The sequence below is a fragment of the Anabrus simplex genome, chromosome 6 (assembly GCF_040414725.1).
Source record: "Anabrus simplex isolate iqAnaSimp1 chromosome 6, ASM4041472v1, whole genome shotgun sequence".
NCBI classification, from domain to species: Eukaryota; Metazoa; Arthropoda; class Insecta; order Orthoptera; family Tettigoniidae; genus Anabrus; species Anabrus simplex.
The window spans coordinates 257,553,837-257,578,774 of NC_090270.1; the positions used below are offsets into that span (position 1 = coordinate 257,553,837).

At 37.5% G+C, this 24,938-nt stretch overlaps 1 protein-coding gene across 1 annotated transcript in view; it reads right to left on the reverse strand.

Annotated features, from left to right (window-relative positions):
- The window catches only part of LOC136876416 (uncharacterized), a 574,260-nt gene that overhangs the window by 192,009 nt on the left and 357,313 nt on the right, over window positions 1–24,938 (reverse strand). Inside the window, exons 17-18 of the mRNA XM_067150371.2 lie at window positions 17,012–17,125; window positions 1,677–1,812 (exon numbers count right to left, since the gene is read on the reverse strand). Of these exons, the coding sequence (XP_067006472.2) occupies window positions 1,677–1,812; window positions 17,012–17,125 (250 nt within the window). The remainder of the gene's footprint in view (window positions 1–1,676; window positions 1,813–17,011; window positions 17,126–24,938) is intronic.

Genomic DNA, 24,938 nt, shown 5'->3' on the forward strand with positions numbered 1-24,938 from the left:
CACGTGCTTAACCTATCTCGCTCAGCGTGTGTGGTATTCGGTACGGTTCGCGATCATTTGCATTTTCCTTCAATATTTAGTGTGTTTTTCATATTGTTGGAGGGTTACAGTGACTCTGAGATCAGTAGAGTGTTCCCTCTGTAGGCCATAACCTCATATCTGTCCCAGCCATTAGCCGTTAGTGATGTGTTATTTCCTCATTCTCTTTTATTGTTAATAATATATTCTCTTTTAGTGCCAGATATTGTTAGAAAGTGTAGTTCTTGTGAATTTGTTTTCAATCCATTTTCATTCGTTTTTCTGAGTACTGTATTATAATTTACAAGGGCTGTTTACCGCGGTCATATTGCATCAGCTGTTCTCGCAGGCGTAGCGCGCTGGCAACAGAGGGAAGGCGATGCTCATTTGTTTTGCAAAACTTCAATTTAGAAGTAAGGCCGTGCGGAGTATAATCAGAAATAACGTCACCATGCCAGTTTCTCCTAAAGCAGTCGATAATTCTGAGAGTATGTCGTCAATTCAAAGTGCCTTGTTCCTCTTTAGGTCTCCAAAAGCTCTGTTGAATTCTCACCTCAAAATTGGGTCTCCCATTTAATTAGCATCAATAGACTCTTTTTGTTCCACAACCTTAGGGGGTGTCACATAAGCCATTCCTATAATGGACAAATGGACCCTTTGGCGGGTTAAGCTTAGTTTCTGAATAATAATTCATAAGTATCACCAAATCAAATATTCTTCATTTTCATGATAACTAGCAGTTTCCCGCTGGCTCTGCCCGCAATGTACAAAGTATGGTGTTGTTCATTACTATCCTCACGGATGTATTTGCTAAGTTTCGAGTTAATAAAATAAAGCTCATCATCTGCTGTGGTAATAAAATGTAACATTATGTCAACTGAACACTTGAAAATATATAACACAAAGAAATTGAATTAAATGTTCCTTGGAACAACACTACACGTTGAACTGTTAAAAAGTCCTTCAAAGATCTTCATCATGGAGACAAATATCCTCATAACCTTTTTCAGAATCTACATATTTAAGTAGTTATTACCTCAAAAGAAAATGCTTGATCTACTGAGTGTTTTTAGACCAAAACAAACTGCGTACCTCAATTAGAACGAAAAATATGATTGCTTCAATGAGAAAAAATGTTGATGAAGAAATGAGACGTCAAATTAAATGTGCACTCATAACTATCCTCAGAATCAACCGATTTGAATATTTAAGAGCTGAAATGAAAGAGCTTGATCCACTGAGTGTTGTTAGGCCAAAATGAACTCAGTACCTCAATTAGGACCAAAGATAGAATTGGTTCAAAAATTTAAAAAATAAAATAATTTGAGGAAGGCGGAAGTTACGTGATTTATAGTACCTGATGACAAATCTGTGCATGAATACCTTTCAGTTAAAAAAAAAAAAAAAAGAAAATTGAAGGAAATCAACCAGATAGAATGGCCGGAACAACACTACTGAACATAAAACACATTACAACTACCTCAAATAACAATGGTAATTCCAGGCCAATAGTAAACAACTTAAAGAGTTCACACTTTACCTTCTACTTGCTATAGTATTAAGACTGCAAAAGGGGAATGACTTACTATGTTCCCCAGTTAGCTAATATAAATTCTGAGAATCATTAAATCAGACAGAAAAGAAAATCATATACTCACCTTTTTTCCCATCTCTACTCCCTGCTTCTTTTTGAGGAGAAACGTAATTGTCTGGTCGTCGGAATATAAGTTTATCCAAACTGTACTGAATACCTGTAAGTTTCAATGCTTTTGTTGCTTCTGCTTTGGAACGAAACTGAAACAATGGAAATAAAGACATAAGATTAGTGGGAATTACAATAGAGAAATAGAGTTCAAAAAATTAGCCACTATGAAAGACTACAGATTGCAGATGATAATTTGGTGGTATTTATTTTGAAGTTTAAAAATACTGAAATGGTGCCAAGTAAGGGTAAATCCCATAGTCATTCGCATTGTACACATCACCACATAAACAAAACAGCCCCATTTTCCAATAAAAACCTTGGAAAAAAATTATCCGCTTAATGGACACATTTCATTTTTAACAAAGATGGTCTTAGTAATAATAAAAATCATAAGACCGGTTAAGTTGGCCATGTAGTTAGAGGCGCATGGCTGCGAGCTTGCATCCGGGAGAGAGTGGGTTGGAATCCCACTGTCGGCGGCCCTGAAGATGGTTTTCCATGGTTTCCCATTTTCACATCAGGCAAATGCTGGGGCTGTACCTTAATTAAGGCCAGGGCCGCTTCTTTCCAACTCCTAGGCCCTTCCTATCCCATCGTCGCCATAAGACCTATCTGTGTCGGTGCGACGTAAAGCCACTAGCAAAAAAATCACAAGACCAGATGGATTGCAGGATCATATGATATCCTGGCTGAGGCATGGAACATTCTTGGTGATTGTAGCACCTCTATTTTTGCAAACCTCTTCAATCACATAGTGGAGCCAGATGAGGTTATCACAGTCTAGCTGAACAGTGAGAGAGTGACAACTGGAAGGGCAAAGGCGATGTAACAAAATGGTCAAACAATCGTATGATTTGTGTTCTATGTTGAACGTTTAAGATCTCTGAAGGAGTTCTCGATGCCTGGCTTTGCAACACTGTTCACATCATGCCAAAGTAATGCAAGTTTGTTACCTGCACAGATTGCTTTCTTCTGGAATGGCATCGTGAAAAGAACAAGATGGTTCACATGGCCATTTTTGACATGAAAAAGGCTCTTTATACGGTAACCCACGACCTCATCTGCATGCACCATCCTTGCACGGAGTCCCTTAAGCATACATCAAATAGACGAAACTTTAGTATCGTAATGTCAACAGCACTGTTCTTTGTCCATTTGGAGTTTCAGCACCCTTTGCTATTAGTGTAGGAGATGCCAAGGCTCAGCCCTCTAGTCACCATTATTTATTCTCTGCATGGATGCAATAACCGCAGGTCATCAAACACCACACCCACAGGCCTTCAAACACCACACCCATGGTCTCTTCCCTACACTGACGATGTTCTTCTACATCAGAAAATCACATGGCATTGCAGCAGTAGGTACAAAATTGGAACACCCGCCAACAGACCTATGGAATGAGGCTCATTACTTGGACAACAGAGTTTTTAAAAATTTTTGTTTTACAAGTTGCATTAAGTTGCACCAACAGACAGGTCTTATGGTGACGATGAGATAGGAAAGGGATAGGAGTGTGAAGGAAGTGGCCATGGCCTTAAATAAGGTACAGCCCTAGCATTTGCCTGGTGTGAAAATGGAAAACCACGAAAAACCATCTTCAGGGCTGCCGACAGTGGGGCTCGAACTCATTATCTCCCGAATGCAAGCTCACAGCTGTGCGCCCCTAACAGCACAACTAACTCACTCGGTAGGAAGAAATAAATCTGTTAGTTGCTGTTAGTGAAGCACTAAAACAAATGGAAGAAAACAGCGAATCTTCAGTTTTGTCTAGCCTAGCAACTTGAGCATGTTTCAACACATCATCTTTGAGTGGAAACTTGTCAATGTTTTGGGTACAAAATATTACTTCCTCTTTGAAGAAAGAAGGAAGTGGATCCAACTGGTCCAGCAGTCTATCCAAACTTCTGCCTAAAGATAACCACCTAGTACATACATGCTTCAGAATTTCCTTTGCCTCTTTATGGAGCAAGTTCTGAAATTTCTGAAGGCGTTCTTTTCTTTTGACATTTTTCTCTAAGAAATAAAATCTATCAACAAGGATCTCATCCACATTTTAGCACTGTGCATTGAAGTTGCTCCCTAAAGATTTTAGTGCTTCACTAACAGCAACTAACAGAATTATTTTATCTTACCATTTTATTTATCTGTGCATTGTATTACACTTACTTGTGAACGGCTAATGATGACAAGGAATACTGGTCGAAACTGGTACCAATTTTAATTAAATAGGAATGTAAACTTACATTTCATATTTTAATAGTACTGAAAGGTTGAACCATTTCATATCTTCTTTTAACTTAATAATGTAACACAGGCAGGAAATAATATAATACACACTGCAAACCACATGCTAGTTCGTCTTTAAAGTAATAAAGTCAAATAATAATACTAGATTATAAATTCCACCTGTTCAATACATAAGAGAAAGTAATAAAGTCAAATTATAATACTAGTTGCCTGCTGCCATTTCATGATGGATACAGTACTTTTGTATCTATCTCTTGGCACAGGCCAGAGTAAAGTGTAGCTTCCACGGAAGTCCCAGTCTCATCCATTGCTGTGACAATATGGAAGCTGCTGGGGTATGGGTGGTGCTGAGTAATGACATTCAGAGCAGGACTAGTGCATCTGAGTGTTATGAAAGGTGTTGCTCATAGGGTCAGTCATGCTGCAATAGCACTTTCTGACCCAATGAGGAAAGCAATGGCAAACTACCTCACTCCTCGTCTTGCCTAGTACGCCTCATTTTGGTGCTGCCATTGGTTTTTGCGGTTTCCTTATAAGCGCATAACCTTTGGTGGTGCTATTTGAGGATCCAACCAGCCTCTGGGCTGATGACATAACAGACAGACACAATAATACTAGATTATAAATTCCACGTGTTCAATACATAAGAGTATTTTATTTAAATTTAAGAAATAGTTCTTAACATATTAGATATAGGGACATGTTTCACCCTTAAGTAGGGTATCATCAGCGTCTCTAAAGAACCAGAGAAACAAGGAAATGCCATTTCGTCCTTGTTTCAATGACAGTGAAATCCTGACATTCACCTCCCCGCGGTAGAGAGGGGGCAACAACTGCATATAAAAATATATTTTTATATGCAGGCGGCTAACGAATGGACTGATTATCTCCCGGTATAAAGAGATCCCCTATACCAGGTGCCAACAGTCTCTTTGAGAGTGGATGAGCGGTTATGGGTAAGGGCACTCTATTGTCCTGGGGACAAGAAATTGTTCCCAAAGGCGGAGGAACCAGTTTGGTCAATGGCATCAGGATGCAGAAGGCAATGGGAAACCACTGCTTTAAAGATCCTGAGAGATATTCCAATAAATCCACATGGCATGGCTGCAACGTCAAGATTGGAGCTGGCCGCATGGATCGTCTACCTCCGTTTGGAGACGACGGCTTAGAAAGAAGAAGAAAACTCTCATACCAGAAAGAAAGATAGATCAGGATCCTGATTGTTCTTATACATAGTTTTTAATGAAGGTCTAAAATATTACATAAGAGGATACTCTTTTAGGTACAAATGTGTATAAAATGACTAGCAAGTAGCATATAGTAGTTATAAGTACTCTTAGGACAAAGTCTTATAATCAATCCTTATTATAGATCTTTAGGAATGTCTTGTTTTTTAAATATGGTAACAAGTAGTTAGTTAAAAGTTCAAAAAGGATACGAAAATTGCTGCGTTGAAATGAAATCTGGTAAATATGGTGCCTTATTCTGGAGATGGCGTAAGTCATTCAAACACTACCATGGCAACTAATTAACATTACAACAGTTGAAGAGATAAATGAAATCACACACAACATATTTTCTTCAACTCACTTCATATTTAACCAAATTAACATCACAACTGTCAAAAGGGTAAGTAATTTTCACATACATAGTTTTTTCTTTGTTCTCTCCTTCTCCTTTAATTTTATTCTTTAACATTTCACTCTCCTCTTATTTCAGACATAACACCACAAGCTCTACTCAACCTCGCACATTTTCCTTTCGACTTTTAATACAAGAAGCTACAACCACGTCTACCAGCTAATTATAAACATAGCTATGTTTTCTGACGAGTACCTGTCCTCGCTTGTAAGTGCTTCAAGAAGTTTGTCGTCTTATCTTTTCATATAAAATTAACAACTTCGACTTTGAATTTTAATTAAACTACCAATAAGAGTGACTTTTATCCTAAATTTTAAGGTATTATAAGCTCCTTACACCATCTCCAGAATAACGCACCATATTTACCAGATTTCATTTCAACGCAGCAATTTACGTATTCTTTTTGAACTTTTAACTAACTACTTGTTACCATATTTAAAAAACAAGACATTCATAAAGATCTACAATAAGGATTGATTATAAGACTTTGTCATAAGAGTACTTATAACTACTATATTCTACTTGCTAGTCATTTTATACACATTTGTACCTAAAACAGTATCCTCTTATTTATATTTTAGACCTTCGTTAAAAACTATGTATAAGTACAATCAGGATCCTGATCTTTCTTTCAGGTATGAGATTTTTAGGCTGATGATGCCCTCATTATGGGTGAAAACATGTCCCTATATCTAATATGTTAAGAACTATTTCTTAAATTTAAATAAAAAACTCTTAAGTACTGAACAGGTGGAATTTATAGTCTAGTATTATTATTTGACTAAGTACATTTCAATACGGACCATAACATGAGATTTGTAACATGTAATTTGAAGTAATAGTCGTGGCATTTTTAGCTTGGGTATGGGGATATGAGAATAGAGAGAATTACACTAGAAATTTGGTTATACTTAAGAAGTCCATTGGCTCCACGAATTCTTGATATTTGTGCCCAACTGGAATCACTAACAGCATCTTGATTTGCAGACAGAGTGCCATCTACCTGAAGAGCTGTGCACTGCCTCTGAAGCTCATTCACCACCTCATCTGTAGTTTCATTCTCTTCCTTGCATAACATGATAGGAAACTTTTCCAAGAAAAAACAAATGGAAGAAAACTGCGAATCTTCAATTTTTGTCTAGCGTAGCAACTTGAGCATGTTTCAACACATCATCCTTGAGTGGAAACTTGTCAATGTTTTGGGTACAAAATATTACTTCCTCTTTGAAGAAAGAAGGAAGTGGATCCAACTGGTCCAGCAGTCTATCCAAACTTCTGCCTAAAGACAACCACCTAGTACATACATGCTTCAGAATTTTCTTTGCCTCTTTATCGTGCAAGTTCTGATATTTCTGAAGGCGCTGTTTTCTTTTGACACTCTTCCCTAAGAAATAAAATATATCAACAAGGATTTCATCCACTTTAAGTGGTAATCTTCCAGCACCTCTTTCAGCTGCTAGATTAATCAGGTGGCAAATGCAACCTATGATGGCAATACCTGGCTGAACTTCCTCCAGAACTGCTGAAACCCCAGTTTTGTGCCCTATCATAACAGGAGCATTATGGAGCAGAAAGCCACACAATTTTCAATTGGTATGTTATGAGAATTCAGCTGTGGTAACATCAGTTTACCTATGTTTCGCCCTGTTGAGTCCACGTCTAACGCTGGTATGAACAGCACAGTGCTCACTACTCTTTCCCGCTGAATATCGTGGAATGTAACAAGAATAGGATATAAACTGGCATTCATATCATTGCTTCCATTCGTTGCCAAATAAAATGGTCATTCTGAAGGCACTTCAGACGATGCATTTTTTGCCATTTTATTTACAATGCATGTAATTTTCGTGCAACCACAGCTATCTTGGGATCCGGAGGCCGACACTCTACCGCTGATCCACAAGTGTGAAATCCCTATCGCAGGTATTTTAGTTACACTGGCTATTTTCATTGGAAGGCAGTATTTCTAAATGTAAAAAGTCAATAAATGGTGAACACGACTTTTAGGCCTACATATAAAGTAAATATAATCCTTAGTTACTCATAATATCATGTCATTAGTTTCATCTCATTAATTACTCCAATGAGGTCGACGTCAGGAAGGGCATACAGTCGTAAAAACTTGCTAAGAAAATGTCTCACTTCATACTTGACCCCATAGAGAAAAGGGATAAGGGTATAATACTATCATGTAATGCAATATTGGTAAAAAAATAACTCAATGGCCAGTCATTTGTCTCAGTCAGTTGAGCAGTAGGCCTACCACACAGTAAACCTGATCACTGCTTTCATTTTAATTGTCTTGCGCCCCTAATTTCCCTGGTACCGGCTTGTCGTCATTCAAAGTGACATCTTCACTGCCATCTCATCAGAGATGCACTGCAATCGAGACCAAGAGCATTCAAGGTTCCATCTTTTTGAACCTTTTAGAAATAGTTTTGTTCCCGACTATAAAGTCCAAACTGTGTGAAGCTATTCCCAAATGGTTTCTGGAGATGGTCTCTGATATTCCCAACTGGTGTTTGTGTAGCAGAAGCCACTCCACCTGAATAAAGCCGTGTTATTGAAAGCGTGCCAAACCACCAGCTGATATTTAGCGTATGTTACGAGTTGTATTTCTAAATGTAATACATAGTGACTGGAAGCATTCTTTTGATAACTGCGGCTGTTGAAAGCCAGACCCTTATTTTTAAGTACATTTCATGCTTGCTCTCTACATTTATCACATAAGGCTTCACCTAAACAGCTGTAAATAAGATAAGAGAGACCGCATTGTTTAGATTAGGTATGCTATCGCCCAGATAGTGCCAAAAGTTCCACGATGAAAGGATAAAAATAAATAACAGGTAAGTTTGCCGCATTTATGGATGCGTTTTATTATCATAGTGTTTAATTTCATACGTTCATTGTCTTTCATTTTTTCGTTAATGATACCCAAGTATCACAATTATTCAAAGTCTATCAGGTTCCACCTTTTCAATACCAATACAATGTTGTCGGATGATATTTACAACATTATTTATTACAGTACATGTTTCGGTGCTCTATTATGTCACCATCATCAGCTGATTTATAAAATGTGAAAAAACTTGGCGATCTAAATATTAAACAAAATATTGTCATACGTAACTCATACATATACATATTTACATACAACAGAATATTGGTTAAATCCTAAACATCTATTATGCTATGTTAATTATCCTTAATATGTGACAAGAGAATTCTTGAAAGTCATGAATATGAAATTATTTCTCATCTGGTTGACGAGTTGTCTTTACATTCCTTAATGTCTGTGATTCTATGCTCTCGTACTGTCTAATTAGCACTTAAAATTGAGGAATTAAAATTAATTAAAATAATTAAAATTAAAATTTAATTAGTAAATTACTGAATTAAGCAGTTACTTCTCCTTGACCTGAAGTGCTCTTGAAGAGTTGGTGATATTTACTGATTTCATGTTATTTCACCACTTCGTTGGATTTGTGGTGTCATTCATGACAGTTGATGGTGATATTTACTGATCTTACGTTATTTCACCATTTGTTATGCTCCTGCTATTTAATTACAAAGGTTTGGGATTGAGGAGCGATTTCTCCGTGACTTGACCTTGGTCTACCTTGCTCCACTTACGGTTGTGAGCATTTCTGGTACTTACCTTGGTGGGGAATTTTACCTAACGTTGCCCTCTGATTTTTATTCTATTGATTTTAATTTCTCCCCTTAATTAATTTGAAACTAACCCTGTTGTGTCCCTTGTATTGTAAGATTTCACATGTATTATTATATTGGTTGGGTATTTGCTTTATTTTCTGTCTTTGATAACTTATGTACCTTGTTCTGTGTTAACACCGTACTAACAGAATTGGTTTCGTTTCTCTCCATTTATGCTTGGGAATTATTTAGTTGATAAATAACTTGCCCAATTGCACGTTACAGTGGTAGCAGACCATAGTTTCGATCCACAGACCTCTGGGTTATGGGCCCAGCACGCTTCCACACTTTGCAGATCTCACCAGCATCGATCTTTTCAGGAAGGAGATCATTAATGGACCACAAATTGGTAAGAGGGGTATTAGGGGGAAAGGTAAACATTAATGAAAAGGGGGTCTTCTTATGGGATTCAAGCATAGCAGAATTGAAAGCAAAGGCCAGCCAATGTAAGGAAGTATCCCATTTTGATTGATGAAAATGATGATAGTCAATCAAGGCAGCTTTAAGATTCCAATTGACACATTCAGAAAATGAAGCATTGGGATAATATGGAATGGTAGTAATGTGAGCAATGGATAAATCAAAACAGAATTTACGAAATAACTGGCTTTTGAAACATTTGGCAATATCAGAGACCAAAAACTTACAGGTGCCCAAGGAGGAAAAAATGTGATGGAGACAGTTGATGGCAGTTAGGGAATTAGCAACCCGAGTAGCGAATATCCAGGTAAAACGGGTGAATCTGTCGACACATACAAGTGCGAATCTGGAAGAGCAGGAACTACGGGGGAGTGGACCTACAAAATCAATAAACACCTTTTCCATTGGTCGTTGAGGTTAAGATGATAAGAGGCCAATGTGTTTAATCAGGGAAGGTTTGCTAATGGAACAAATTTTACAATTTTTAATCCTTTCTCTAATTTCACTATCCATTCCTTTCCAAATGAAAGGCTTTCTGATCATTTCTCTAGTTTCGAAAACCCCAGAATGAGCACCAAAAACAGATTCATGGTAGTACTTAAGGTATGTGTACACCCAGAATTTTATTTTTTTTAAATACAAAGTTTCCTGTTTGGAATTTAGGTTACTGGAATGAGCAAGAAAAAGTAGAAAGATCAGTATATATATAAACTAAAAATATTGCATTATTTGTTTATAACAAATTATTTTGTTTAAAAATGTATGATATTGTTTTTAACATCATAGCTCCCAAACTAATTGACATTTCTCAAATCTGTTTTTTGCATTTTCTTCACAACACTTATAGGTAGAGCATAAACCTAAAAGACATGATCCTAGAATGAAATTGTGTCTGTTGATGTCCTATTACTTTAGTTGATACAAATGTTTTGGTGAGTGTTTATAAACAAATTACATAATCAATTATATTTTACAACAATAGTTACATATCTTAGGTTTGTGCCCTGGAGTAGGCTTTTGGCTTTTATTTAAAAGAATATTCAGTGCAATGTGATAATTAGGTCTAATGTTATGATTTTTTAAAATACGGAGAGCATTAAAAATTATATTCCAGAGAAATCCATCTCAAAGTTTTAACACAGTTTTAGAAACCTCCTGTATCATATGATGTCCCGTGTAATGCAGTATTCTGGTCTTCCTTCATCTTTCTTTTTCCTCTCAGGTACCTCTTCCTGGTTTTCTGCTCTAGGGTGTTTTGTAGGTGATACTTTTTCTGTTTTAGAGCTTTAGTCAACTCCACACTGGCTCGAGTATGTTTACCAATAGTAACACCCACTCGCTTTAGAGTTTCCAATTCTACATTTGGGCCAAAATTATAATGGCAAATAGCATCCATAACACAAAACTTCAATGTTTTTAGTCCTACATAACCATCTTTTGGGCATCTTCTCCATATCATGCCATTAAAACTTTCATTTTGAATTTGCATTTGCATTTGTCATGGAGACAACGCCTCAGCATAGCAGGATCAGTCAGCTTGCAGTACACTGGCTTGACAGCTTCAAGTAATTGTCAGGTAGTCCATTTTGAGGCTTATATTTATCCATTGTGCTATGTGCCACTGCTGTTTGGAAGGAACACCAACTGCCTTCACCTTTGGGTATCCAATTGTATTGTCCTGCTCTAACCTATCAACTTTCTTCATGTTTGTAAACTGGTTTCCATGGATCTTCCTTACAGGCCTCCTTTTAGTTTTTCTGTTACCCATGGTTATAACAACAATGTACAACAATATTAAAAATAAACAAATTAGAATTGCTGGAAAACTTTCTATAAGTACAGTGTATCAACATAAATAGTAGGCCTACAAAATGCAAGGGTGCTCAAAACATTCACATCTGTTTAGTCAAATAATTAAGAGCAATTCTCATAGATAGCAGCACAGGGTTAGTGTGGAGTGACCTTTATATTGTACATCAGTAATTAGAAAGAAAACAAAAGTCACAGATGATCAGCATGAGCAGAAGGCAAAGAATAAACACTTGTGACCATAAAAGGAGGCGTGGCTCAGTGTGCTGCCTTTTACATAAATGTCAATATCTCAAAAAGTAGTTAAGATAGGGTTATGTAATTTACAACAAATTAAAGCTAATAAAATAACGAATCCAGATAATGTGAAATTCAAAATTGAAAAAAAAAATGAGACTTTTTGGCAATTTCTGGGTGTACACATACCTTAAATAAGGCAGAGACTAAAATAGCAGGAACCACAATTTTGAAGTTATCTGCTTTAGCCTTACAACACAAGACCTGATCTCTAAACACATAAGGTTTGATGATTTCACCATTATTAATCCTAACAGTGAGGATTTTCAAGTCCTGATCTTCAAGCTGTTTTTTGTAATATGCTTAAAAAGGAATGGGCCGTCAGTTAATATACCATTGGTGGAATTATTTAAGGAAGAAACTAGTTGAAGGCTACCAGTAGGAGGCAGATTGACAGAATTAGTTTGTTTAGGAATACCCTGAGAGGAGGAACCTAGATCATGATTTACCTTTCTAGAGGAGAACATTCTGTTACGTCCATCTGCAATTACATTGTCAGTACCTTTAATATGTCTGACTTCAAATTTAAATGCTAAAATTCTTACAGTCCATCTAGCAATGCCACCAGTTTCTAGGCTTACTTAGTACCATGCCAATAGGAAAGAAATATCTCATTCTCTCTGTACTATTGATCTTGCTCTGTGAATCTTGTATTGGAGAATTATTTTCTCTTGGATATTATTACCGGTGCCATTTAATCAAACTTAGGGCATCTTGGTATTGTTGCTTATTGTATGTATTTGGAATTTTAATCCTATATTGGGATCTGGCGTGTTCTGATGAAGTTTATTAGCTGCCTTTTTTTTTTTTTTAATCGTCTGCTGTTCACGTTCAGTCTGGGTTTACATGGCATGTGTTATTTGATACTATTCATCAAATTTTTCATTGTATATTTCCTTGCATGTTATGGATCTCACGATTACCCTAATTGGTTCTCTACTACCCCAACCTTGTGTTCCTTACTTATTCCTTGTGTGTTCTTGTGTGAGATTGGTGTTTTGGTATTTAATGTATTATGGGGAGTTTGATGTCCTTTTAAAAAGAGTGGTGCAATGTCTCTACTGATTGTTCATTGTTTAGGGGATAAGGCATGGTAGATACTTATGAAGTGATATGTTCTTAAGTATGTTATATGTGGGATGGTGTGGTTTATAATCTCTGATCTGTTTGGTGTTCTTGGAGTAAAGGTTGTGTTCATGATGTGGTCTGAACCTTGATTTGGAAAAACTTGATCGTTATGTTGGATTTTGGTTCTTCTTAAAATTATGTGCCATTTTGGGGCTGGGATTGTATTATGTCATGTGTTTTAGTATGAATACATACCTCCTTCTGTCATTACTTATGTAATCTTGTCCAATTACCTTCTCACATATTCTACTATTCCTGTGGAATGTGTTTTGTACTGGTCACTTTATTCTTGTGGGGCTCTTCAGTCGATCCTTGTTCGATTTAGTACTTGGTGAGTTCCATACAGTGTGAACTTGCACGTGAAGTATATATATATTTTTTTAATATATTGAGCTTGTGGATAAGCTATGTCGTGAAGACACAGACATGCATAGTTCTTGGTTAATGACTGAATATTTTGGACATCTGTTGGCTCTGTATTTATGCCAGCCAAACCTACTCCATGCTGTCGTGGGACTGATTTAAATTGTTTCATTCAGGGGTTTCCCTTTGTTAATCTTATTGTAGAATGACCCTTCTAAGGGGAATGTACTGTTTAATTGACTTACTTTATGTATGAAAACCTCTGGGAAAATTATTATACATTTTATATTGAGACTGTTCTGTCCAAGGAGATGAAGGTCATGTGGGTTTATGTTTCCTTGTGTTACTTAAGAAGTCCTATGGTAAAGATCATATGGTATCACCTTGGTTTGTTTTTTTTTCCATCCCTTGGAACATTTCATTTTCATAACTCAGTCTCGAGAGGAGGTTCTTATTGAATGTAAAGAATTTGTCTCTAGCTTGTAACCGTGCTTTAAATTCGGAAAGGTGAAAAACGTTCTTTCATTGGTAGGCATGTACTATTGTATGTAAATCTATTTCTTGCTCCTTCTAGATTTACCCTTGCAAATATTTTGTAACATGATACCTCCTGTAATGGCATATTGTATTTCAAGATAACTGTGTTGTAGTTTCATTATGGTTGTTCTGGTGGTGCTGTGGCCTTCCCACTTTTGTTTCAGAGTTTGCGCCGGAGCTCTACGTTCGCCACACTAAGAGAATTTGACCATGGTACACCATACCCGAGTTCTGGGGGAAGTCAACATCTTCCTCGTTTCTTCATCTGTATGGCTATCCGCGATTGAAACTCTGGCCACATTGTGTACCGTTTTTGAATGCCATTGGGCTCTAGTTTTCATTAACGAATACCTGCCGCTTGTATAACCTGGGATTCACTACACGTTACATTATTATTATTACGATTGTAGTTTCTCTTTTCAATCCCCCATGGGGGGGTTCGGGGAAGGGAGACTTGTAAGGATGATACCTTAAGTTAGAATTTCCTTAAACCATGTCCTCCTTAAGATGTTAGCAGAGCTATACAGATCCTTGTCTGTGTAGTTCTGTGTTATGCTGCACTCGATTGTGTGTCTTACCCCCTCCCCTCGCTTCCTATTACTAACGGGAAGCCTGGTTGGCCCTGACCTGTGTTGAAGTATCCATCTTGTTAGTTTTACTTCTGTCTCTGTACCAGATAGACGTACCATGTAGGCTCCTATATTTTTCAGGGTTTACCTGATTCCCATCCCTTTTGGGGGGGGAAACTTTGTAAGTTACGTTTTCTTTTCATTTTTTCTACCTATTGGTTGTATTTTATAACGTAATTTGACCTGGTGTTCTTATTATCTCTGATCTGGTATTCTCGGCTTCGACCTGCCATTCTTGTTTGTATTGGGAGCAGATTTTATCTTTAGTTCATTACTGACCCTTCTTTCTAAAACACATTTTCTTCTGGTTCCTGGTTTTAATTTTTCTGACAGTCAGCAATGTTAATTCACACCTTCCGTTATGGAGGCTGTCAAACTTGGATGGTTCAAATGTAATTCTGTACCCGTTGAATTTTTTCAACGTCTGTTTTCATTATGATGTACCGTATTCTACCTAATGTGTCAGATAAGGCATGAAATATCATCTTAAATGGGATGTTTATGGCCATTTTCTTAAATTCTATTTTTTTTAAACCTTGGCCGATAACTTAAATATGCCTAACCGTTCTGTCGGTTAACATTTAATCATAATCCATTCTCTGGTGGTAAATTGTTATTTAATTGTTAATTATGTATTGCAGAAAAACAAAACCAATCCATTCAACATTGTTTTGTCACACGTTTGACTGTCTGATATTAATTTTATTTGGTCGTCTTGGTGACATTTATTGTTACATATTTGTTTTTGGGTGATATGACTATAGAGTTGGATTGAACTGAGATCAGGTGAATGTTGGGAATTGATTTAACTTGTGCTTGATCTTGCGAATTTGGTGATAATTACTGATGTTGCTTTTATTTCACCACTTTATCAAATTATTTATTGTGAGATCCGTTCTTACTCTCCTGGTGTTTAATTAGTAAATTATTGAATTAAACTGCTACTTCTGCTTGAACCAAAGTGCTCTTGAAGAGTTGATGGTGATATTTACTGATGTCACCTTATTTCACCTCTTCGTTGGATTTGTGGTGTCATTCATGACTTATTCCCCTGCGATTTAATTCGTAAATTATTGAATTAAGCAGTTACTTCTGCTTGACCTGAAGTGCTCTTAAAGAGTTGATGGTAATATTTACTGATCTTACCTTATTTCACCAGTTCTTTGGATTGGTGGTGTAATCCATTTGTTATACTCCTGCTATTTTATTAGAAAGGTTTCGGATTGAGGAGCGATTTCTCCGTGACTTGACCTTGGTCTACCTTGCTCCACTTATGGTTGTGAGCATTTCTTGTACTTGCCTTGGTGGAGAATTTTACCTCACGTTACCCTCTGATTTTTATTCTATTGATTTTAAGTTCTCCTCCTTAATTAATTTGAAATTGACCCAGTTGTGTCCCTTGTATTGTGAGGTTTCTTGTGAATTATTATATTGGTGGGTATTTGCTTGACTTTCTGTCCCTGATAACTTATGTACCCTGTTCTGTGGTAACACCGTACTAAAGGAATTGGTTTTGTTTCTCTCCATTTATGCTTGTGAATTTATTTAATTGATAAACTACTTGCCCCATCTTCCTTGGGCAATTCATTTTAAATCATTCCATGATTAATTGATTGATTTATTGACTCTCTGTAGGAGTGGTGTAATACTCATATATCGTAGTTATTAAATTCAACTATTTCTAAAAATCTAAGCCTTATCCTTTCATGATAAAGGTTGTGTACTAATATCTAAAGTTTACTATATTAATTTTATAAAAGACGATCATGATTGCACTATAAAGGCTATAAAGGCACTCTCTCTACATTTACTCCTTTGAGGTAAGTTTGACTTGCCTTTAACTTGTATTAATTAATTTCATTTCCTTGGTTTATTGCTTCTGGTGTGGTGACTCTGGGTGGTAATTTCTTGTTTACTTCTTCTGGGTGTCAGGGTATTCCCACAGTGTGTGTTATTTTGGGCTTGGCTGATCTCTGTGCACTGTGATTCTTACTTCTGCTTGACTTGAATCTGTCACCCAGTTCGTTATTGTATTTAATCATATTTAATTGATCTCCTTATGTGTCGCACGTTGCTGTGATTATGTTGATTTATTTTAACTTGCCCAACTGCACATTACACTTTGTAGAAAACTTTTTTCTGATAACTCTAAAAAGTTGTTTTTTCTTAGTCTTTTGCCTTCTTCAGTTTATAAATACAGTATTCATACAGCAGTAAAGCTTCAAACTTACTTACATCTTCTACATGCTACCATTTTGAGGTTTAACACAGGGCTGCTGTCATGTTAATTTAACACATATATTAATATTTGTCAGAGATAACAATTCTTGATCAGACAGCCATTTTGTTAAATTATGTGTTAAGTCTCCTTAACAGCAGTGTTAACACTTAACATTTGTTGAAGAAATTGGACCTATGTGAGTGGCACTACACAGTATATTAGGCCTTATAAGACAATAAACAGCACAAAACAATATGAAGTTAGTAGAATATAAACAAATACCTGCAATAAAAGGGAAGTTCTCGTCCTAGCGCTTATAATATTCAGAACAGACTTGTCTGTCTTGCTCAAGTTCCTCCTTTGCATCTGTTGGTTGATGAAGAGTCTCAATGGTTTCTAGAACAAATAAAACAGAAATTATGCACAGCAGAAATCACTTGAAATCATTTAATACGAAGCCTTTACCATTATCTCCCACTACAAGGGTAGCAAGTTATTGATAGTTTTATTACTTCTCTGTCAGTCAAGTAAACTAGAACTAGAAACTAGAACACAATTTTCACACTCAGAAGAAGAAGTTATTGCTACAACTTGGCAAACTATATTCTCTTGAACTTTTCACTCTGGTCGACTGCTGTAGCAATTCGGAGAGAGACATCAGGTAGCTGGTGGTCTGCTGTAGAATATGTCCATCATGAAATTTTGTATAAATTTCTGTTTGAGTAAGAGTCTGGGCATGGCCTAGCAGTGAAGACTGTGCAAGAAGGAAAATAATGACTGTATCGGTATAGACAGTTGAAGTTGGTTAAAAGTCTTGCAACAAGAGGTTTAGAAACCTAGGATACAGCCGGGAAGTGTATGCTGAAGATGGTAATTCATCAATGTGGATGAATGTGCAAGATTGCTATTAGCGGATCAGCAGCCCAGTAACCAATCCGAAAGCTCCGATTTGAATGAGTTTGCATTAACCAAGAGACGCCTGAAGGTGTTGCAGTTGGAGCGTTGCTTCCAGTGGATTTCTGCAGACAAGACAGCAACATGGAGCAAACTTTTATATATGAGTGTGCACGTGGGCAACGAGATTATTACTATTACTAGTCATGACCACTGTGGTTGCTGTTGATGACTACTACCCTAACAAAGTCTTTACTGTAAGAGTTCTATGCGGTTGCACTACTACTGTACCATTACGGAGTCATGAACAGTCAGTGGAAGATGCTACATAGAGTTTTTTCTTTAACAATTTTTGCCTTATATAACACCAACACACACAGGTCTTATGGCGACAATGGGAGAGGAAAGACCTAGGAGTGGGAAGGAAGCGGCCATGACCTTAATAACAATACAGCCCCAGCTTTTGGCCTGGTGTGAAAATGGGAAAAAATGGAAAACAACATTCAGGGCTGCCGACAGTGGGGTTTGAACCCACTATCTTCCGGATGCTAGCTCACAGCTGCGCAGCCCTAACCACGCGGCCAACTCACCGATGAGTTCTTTTGTAGGTCAGACTCTGTATTATACATCCCCAAGGAAATGCACACTGTGGGTAGTGTTGCATAAGTGTAACCTGGAGATGTTGTATTGCTGTGCACAGAACTGATTATTACTAGAAGAAATTGTAGGCCAAGTTTTCAGTGCTTGGCCGTTCTTTGATTGATTTTACATGGCACTTGCCTTGCATCTAGTCCAAAGAAGTATTTTTTACATGGTGAAGTTGTTCGATTAACAGAGTATATAGCGAGGTGACTGGGTTTGTTTCAGCATACAGCTATAACCTGGGATAAATATACCACAAACTGCAGAACAAGGAATACAGTAAAACACTTTATTTTATTAGCATCACGGGACCGTAGGCCTACTCAGTCCGCCTGCTGAGCTGTAACCCAGTTTTCTCTTTGCACTTACTCTTCGATTTCCACATGTATTTGTTATTCAGGAGCATTGCTCATACTAGTACTAATATTACTACTAATTTAACTGAAAAAATTACATTCCTAATCATCATTACTTCCTAAAAGGGGTTATATATCTGTAAATATCAGTTCTATACTGGCAGCCATCTTGTTTACAAGCAAATCTCAAAGGTAGAGATAGCCCACTTCAAACTAATATTACCAAGCACACTATCGATATATATTACCAAAGAGCATGTAACATTGCAAAAAAGAGTCCCTACACAAATCACAAATGCAACTCACTCTGCCATCTCTTGAGGAAAAGTAGAATTACGTAGTAAAATGAAATAACGGAACAGTTCCGTGGTCCGGCGTTTGGTCCACCGAGACGAAGCACGGAACGGTTCCGTGGCTCGGGCCCAATGAGTTAAGACATGTCTCAAATGTATATGAATGAAAAAGCGATGTCTCAGCAGTGACCTTTGCTCCTTGAGACACAGCTCGTTAGCGGATCCTCTCGGAGACACATCTCCAAATGTATATGAATAAACTGGAGCTTAGTCTCTCTGAATGGAGACTGATCTCAGAATTTCTTGAGACTGCCCAGAAGGTGACTCAAGGCGATAGAATCAGGTTGAAAACGTGATGGCGGAGTTTATGATGGTTTTACAACAGAGAAGAAAAATGTATAAAACATGAAGAGATTCTCTCGAACATGATTATAAAGATCTCTAGCGTTTCTGGACAGAAAATGTGGAATGGTTAGCACAACATTTTCTGAAGCCAATACACGAGACATTCATATAACAATAATTATAAAGATGATGACGATGATAGCCATTAGCGACAGGATTTACAAGCATAATAAAGTCTAAAATGTTCAAAATCAAACCAGAAATATGCAAAACCGTGCAACATACAATTCTGAAAATTTTCTTAGTAACTATTAAATTAATTTAATTATTCTTAATCTATTCCACATTTATGACTTTTTTCTGTACGTTGACATTTTTTCAAAAAATACGATTAACATTTTATAAATAAAATAAATTTACAATCACGGAAAAGGCTGAAACAAAACATAGCTATGTTTAAGGTATGACTTACAATTATTCGAGGCTTTCATTATTCACTTTGTCCTGCTCATTAATTGAATGGGCAGCGTAGTAATCTTCGGTTCAGGGGGCCCCCGGGTTCAATTCGCGGTCAGGTCAGAGATTTTAACCTTAAATTCTCAACATTCCTGCAACTCACACACAACACTATCCTCCACTACAATAACACGGCAGATGACACCCATCCTCGTCGGAGAGTCTGGCTTACAAGGGCTGTACCAGGCTAGAAATAGCCACAAGAAATTATTATTATTATTATTCACATTTTGATATCTGGAAGGATATTTTTTTCAAGTCTGAAAATTATCGGTCTCTATCACATGTTGATGCCCTTGCTGGCAGGACCTAGTGTTTACAGTGCACTATGTCTTCTAGTATAAGCTAGAGCAATTTTGTTACTTTCATAGATTTGTCTCTGTCTTATCCTTGGCTTTGACAATATGAAAGTGACTGAGGTATGAGCGATGCTAGTAATGCCAATCCTTATGCAGCCAGTCCCTGCTATGAATGGTGTGAAAATGTTGCTCATAGGGTCGGTTGGTGTATGCATTTCAGTGGGCTTGGCAGACTGATATATATTAGCAACTCTGGCTCGGTGAGGAAAGCAACGAGACTATCTCACTCCTCATTTCCCTAGTACGCCTCTTCAGTGATGCCTAGGCCATCTATGACAGTTGATGGCAGAGCTGTTAGGATCCCACCAGCGGAATCGCTGACGGACAGAACATACATAAATCACATGTTGGCCAAATGGTATTGAACGAATGTGCGAGGATCTTTTGTCCTGGTGTAAGCTATCCCATTTATGTTTACTTTAAGTGCCGTAAAATTCCTGCCTATGCCTTTTTTGATTGCACTGTTCTAAGTTTATTTAAAAGTTTCAAACGGCGGCTCGTGCCCTTGAGTAAAATATGCTGTAACTGGTTTCACAACATTTAACAGATTCGCATAATGACATTATTCGGCCAATGATTTGCTGCCTCTATGAGTGCTGCTCTTTCTCAACCGTCGCACCAAAATCTCGCCTGCGCCGCATACTACAAGGGAAGCATTTGGTTTGGATCAGACAGATTTCAACGAAACTTCGATGAATTGTCAATCCACCTGTCTTAAATTTATTGCTGATATTCACTTTGTCTTAAAATCAACAACATTGTTATGATTAATTGCTAAAGAACAGCTGGGTGGTTTGCAGCTGTATTGACCTCACGTATGCATACTAGAAATGCACTGATAGTTTTATTTTAAAGAAATGCACTCATAGTTATATTTTAAAATTACATTAGAGTGAAAATTAGATTTTGACAACATGAACAGAAGGTCTTGCTCCAATTGAAGCTAAAATATGTAATATGAAATCCTCATCATTTTTATATAAACTTGCATGCTATAAATAACCTTAAACTTTCGGATTCTTGTTGAGAGTCTTTCATTTTGTCACACTGCGGGTAACCTATATAACAACGTTAATCATGCAGCGATGTTCTGATGTCTTAATTGATCTCCTAGCATGTTTCATTGAAATCGCTGCCATCTACACACCACGTTCCATTTAAAACTGGGGCAAAAATTTACTGTCAATAAATACCGGTACGTAAATATTATTTCACGGCAGAATGGTCTTAGCTCATCATGTTACTAAGTTTCATTGCAATTTGTCCGGTCCAAATCAAACAACTCCCTTGTTAGGTATATTCGTTTATGAATATGGACAGCATTTTGTATTATTTCTATGTTTTGAAAGTTTGAAATTTAGACAGTTTATGCAACAGTATATAGGTATTGGTTGTATATTATATACCGCGCGAGTTGGCCGTGAGCTTACATCCGAGAGGTAATGGGTTCAAGCCCCACTGTCTGCAACCCTGAATATCGTTTTCCGTGGTTTCCCATTTTCACATCAGGCAAATGCTGGGATTGTACCTTAATTAAGGCCACGGTCGCTTCCATCCCATTCCTAAACCTATCCCATCCTCGCCACAAGACCTATCTGTGTCGATGCGACGTAAAACAAATTGTAGGAAAAGTAGATTATATGCTAAAACACCCCTAGCTATGCACAGGTACAGGGGTCGAAAAATACCGAGCTCCCAGTCGCCATGGCGCCTGAAAATTTTTACTTGGCGCCTGAATTTTCAAATTCGGTTTGGAAAATTTATTTTTTGAAATCCGGAGTTCCCTTACAGGTACTTTACAAAGTAACAAGTCGTCTGGTGTGTCACATTTTTTCTGTAGCTCATATATTCTAATATGTGCAATAAACATTTTCTGTGCTTTTGGCAGAGTCTTGAATTCTGTAATTGCTCTTCGTACCTTGGAACTGGACGTTTCAGTTATGCGCGGGAGCTGCCTAGCAGTCATGGGAGATATCGTTGCAACCCGTCAAACAAGTATCCTTTCATGTGGACATATCGTAACACATCGAGTTCTATTACAGATGATCAGCTATCGGTAGCCGAGTACAAAGATCAGACCAGAGTTGTGGAGAAATTCAGAAAACTACTACGTTAAATAATTCCACAAACACTAATTTACCGCCATCCTTCCCGTGACTAGCCGTTCCTCAACTATTGCCGCCAAAGCAGTGCTGATAAGTTACTGTAAATTCCCGTGGAATTCATTCTTTGCATTTAGAACATACGGAATGACGTGTTTATCAATTCTTGTATTTTCACCGAACAATATTTATACTTCTAATTTAATTACAGCATTTTGGTATTGAACAGTTTGCACTTTATAAATTCGATTGTTTTTATTCCTGTGCGTGTATGGAAAATTGGCAACGTAGCGTCAGACATCGAACCCCGCAAACTCGGAAGCCATTTAACGCTGGTGTATTTCTTGTTTCTGTGCTATACTGGAGAAAATCGGCAAACTGAAACGAACAAAACCGCACAAATTGACTGATGCGAGTAACAAACAGTGTACTCTTTCAGATTTCTTCGTAAGTAGGGCCCGTAAACGTAACACAAAGTGATACAGATGGGAGTGAATGTGAGAAAACACTTGATGGAAGTGCCGACTGTAGAGTTCAGGACGACAATGACCAGCGTGAAATTTATGGTGTTCAAGACAATGATAGGTCAAACATCAAAAATACGTCGAAATTTCAATTTTCAGGCAAACGGAAATTTCAGCACTTTCAGCAAAGTGCGTAAAGAAAATGAATGCTAATAAGTCACAGCATATGAATGCATAGTTCATGGCATCTTATCATATTGCAAAAAATAACAGTCCCTACACTGATTTTGAAGGTTTGGTTACATTGTTAAGCAAGCTGAATGTTACCGATTCAGAGAAGTATGATAATGATACACAATGCAGAGAATCGTAGCTTGAATGACTACCGTGGCTGTGCTATGAAGAAGGAATTGTGAAGTGTAAATTATGCAGTAACTTTCGAAGTATTGCCGACAAACATTCTAAAGGTGTATCCGGATTTTCAGGACCATTTAAACTGGAAATATTTAAAACATACTATACTATAAAATCCTATCCTCACTCGAAGTGTCAGGAGGCTGAAAAAATGGCGTAACAGTCCCAAAGGGCCTTGGCCTACCAAGCGACCGCTGCTCAGCCCGGAGGCCTGCAGACTATGAGGTGACGTGCGGTCAGCACGACGAATCCTCTCGGCCGTTATCTTTGGCTTTCTTGACCGGGGCCGCCATCTCACCGTCAATAGCTCCTCAATTGTAATCATGTAGAGAGAGTGGACCTCGAACCAGCCTTCAGATCCAGGTCAAAATCCGTAACCTGGCCGGGAATCGAACCCGGGGCCTCCGAGTAAGAGGCAGGCACGCTACCACTACACCACGGGGCCGGCAGGAGGCTGAAAGTTTCATGAAAAATCCCGAATGTGCACTTTTAGTTATGTGCGTCAAGAAAATGAATGCTAATATGTTACAGCATATGAATGCATTGTTCATGGCATCTTATCATACTGCAAAAAGACCCTACACTGATTTTGAAGGTTGGTTTACATTGTTAACCAAGCTGAATGTTACTGGTGGGAAATCAAACAGGCACATGTAGTGTAATTTTAAAAAATGCTGACCTTGAAGGTGACTGGTGATTATTTGGGTTAGTATCTCTTTAAAATATAAATTTCCATTCTTATATGAACTGAGACTATACGACTTAAGGCCACATTTCAAAAATAATACGTAGCTTGATCCTAGTCTAACCTGTGGTGTTCATAATGTATATTTGCGAAAAATGTGCTGGCTCGTGATAAAAAGGGGCTGGCTACTGAATTATTTCTATTTTCTTCTACCCCTGCACAGGTATGATCAATAAACTCTTAATATTCATGAAGAATGAAGTATGAAGCGTGTTTAAAAAGTGTTTGAGTGACTTTCAATGACCGCAGAAAATTATGCATTTGAATGTGGATCCTAAATGTGATGATAAATACAATGCAACTTCTTACACAATATCTTGAAGGAAACTTACAAGAAAAGAAACCTTAAATCAGTTGTTCCCAAGCTGGGGTACAAGTATACCAAGTGTATGAGCCACTACGTTTATGTAAGCCTAGAAAGAATTGAAAAAATAACTGTAGTGATTATTGAATATTGATTAATACGAAAGGTATAGTTTGGAGAATAGGCTCCCAAGTGAAACACAACTGAAGAAGAAGAAAAGGCTGTCAAAAACTATTCTAATTGAAAAAAATATCGGTGGGTGTTCCATTTCGGTTGTACTTGTTTGTTCTGCTCTTTTTCCCCTTTCGTGTAAAAGTTGCAAAATCTGTTTTTGCACTGAAATGAGTTGTTCCGTTTTTTTCGAGAACACACTGCCGCTTTTCATTTTCGCTTGTAAATCTAACACTTTCATCTGTTCCAACAAAACCACTCTTTGTAGCTCCCAGATTGTTAATTCACTCGTCAGCTGACAGATACCACAGCCAGTGTGCAAGACACATCTCAAGCGGAAGGAGACAAGTCTCGTTAGCGAGAAACAAACTTTATTCATATACATGACGAGTTCTGTCTCGCAAGTGACTTCCGTCTCAATCCTCCTTCGAGACTTGTCTCTGAGTTACATCTCATTTTTATTCATATCACCCATTGAGTAGGTGCAGATGCTCCCTCTTTGTAGTTTTGTTGTTGGACAAGCAGTAATCTGCAAGAACAGAGAAGAAAATGAAGTGTAAGAATTTTGTGAATGGAATGTCTAATGAACATGTGGAATAAGTGT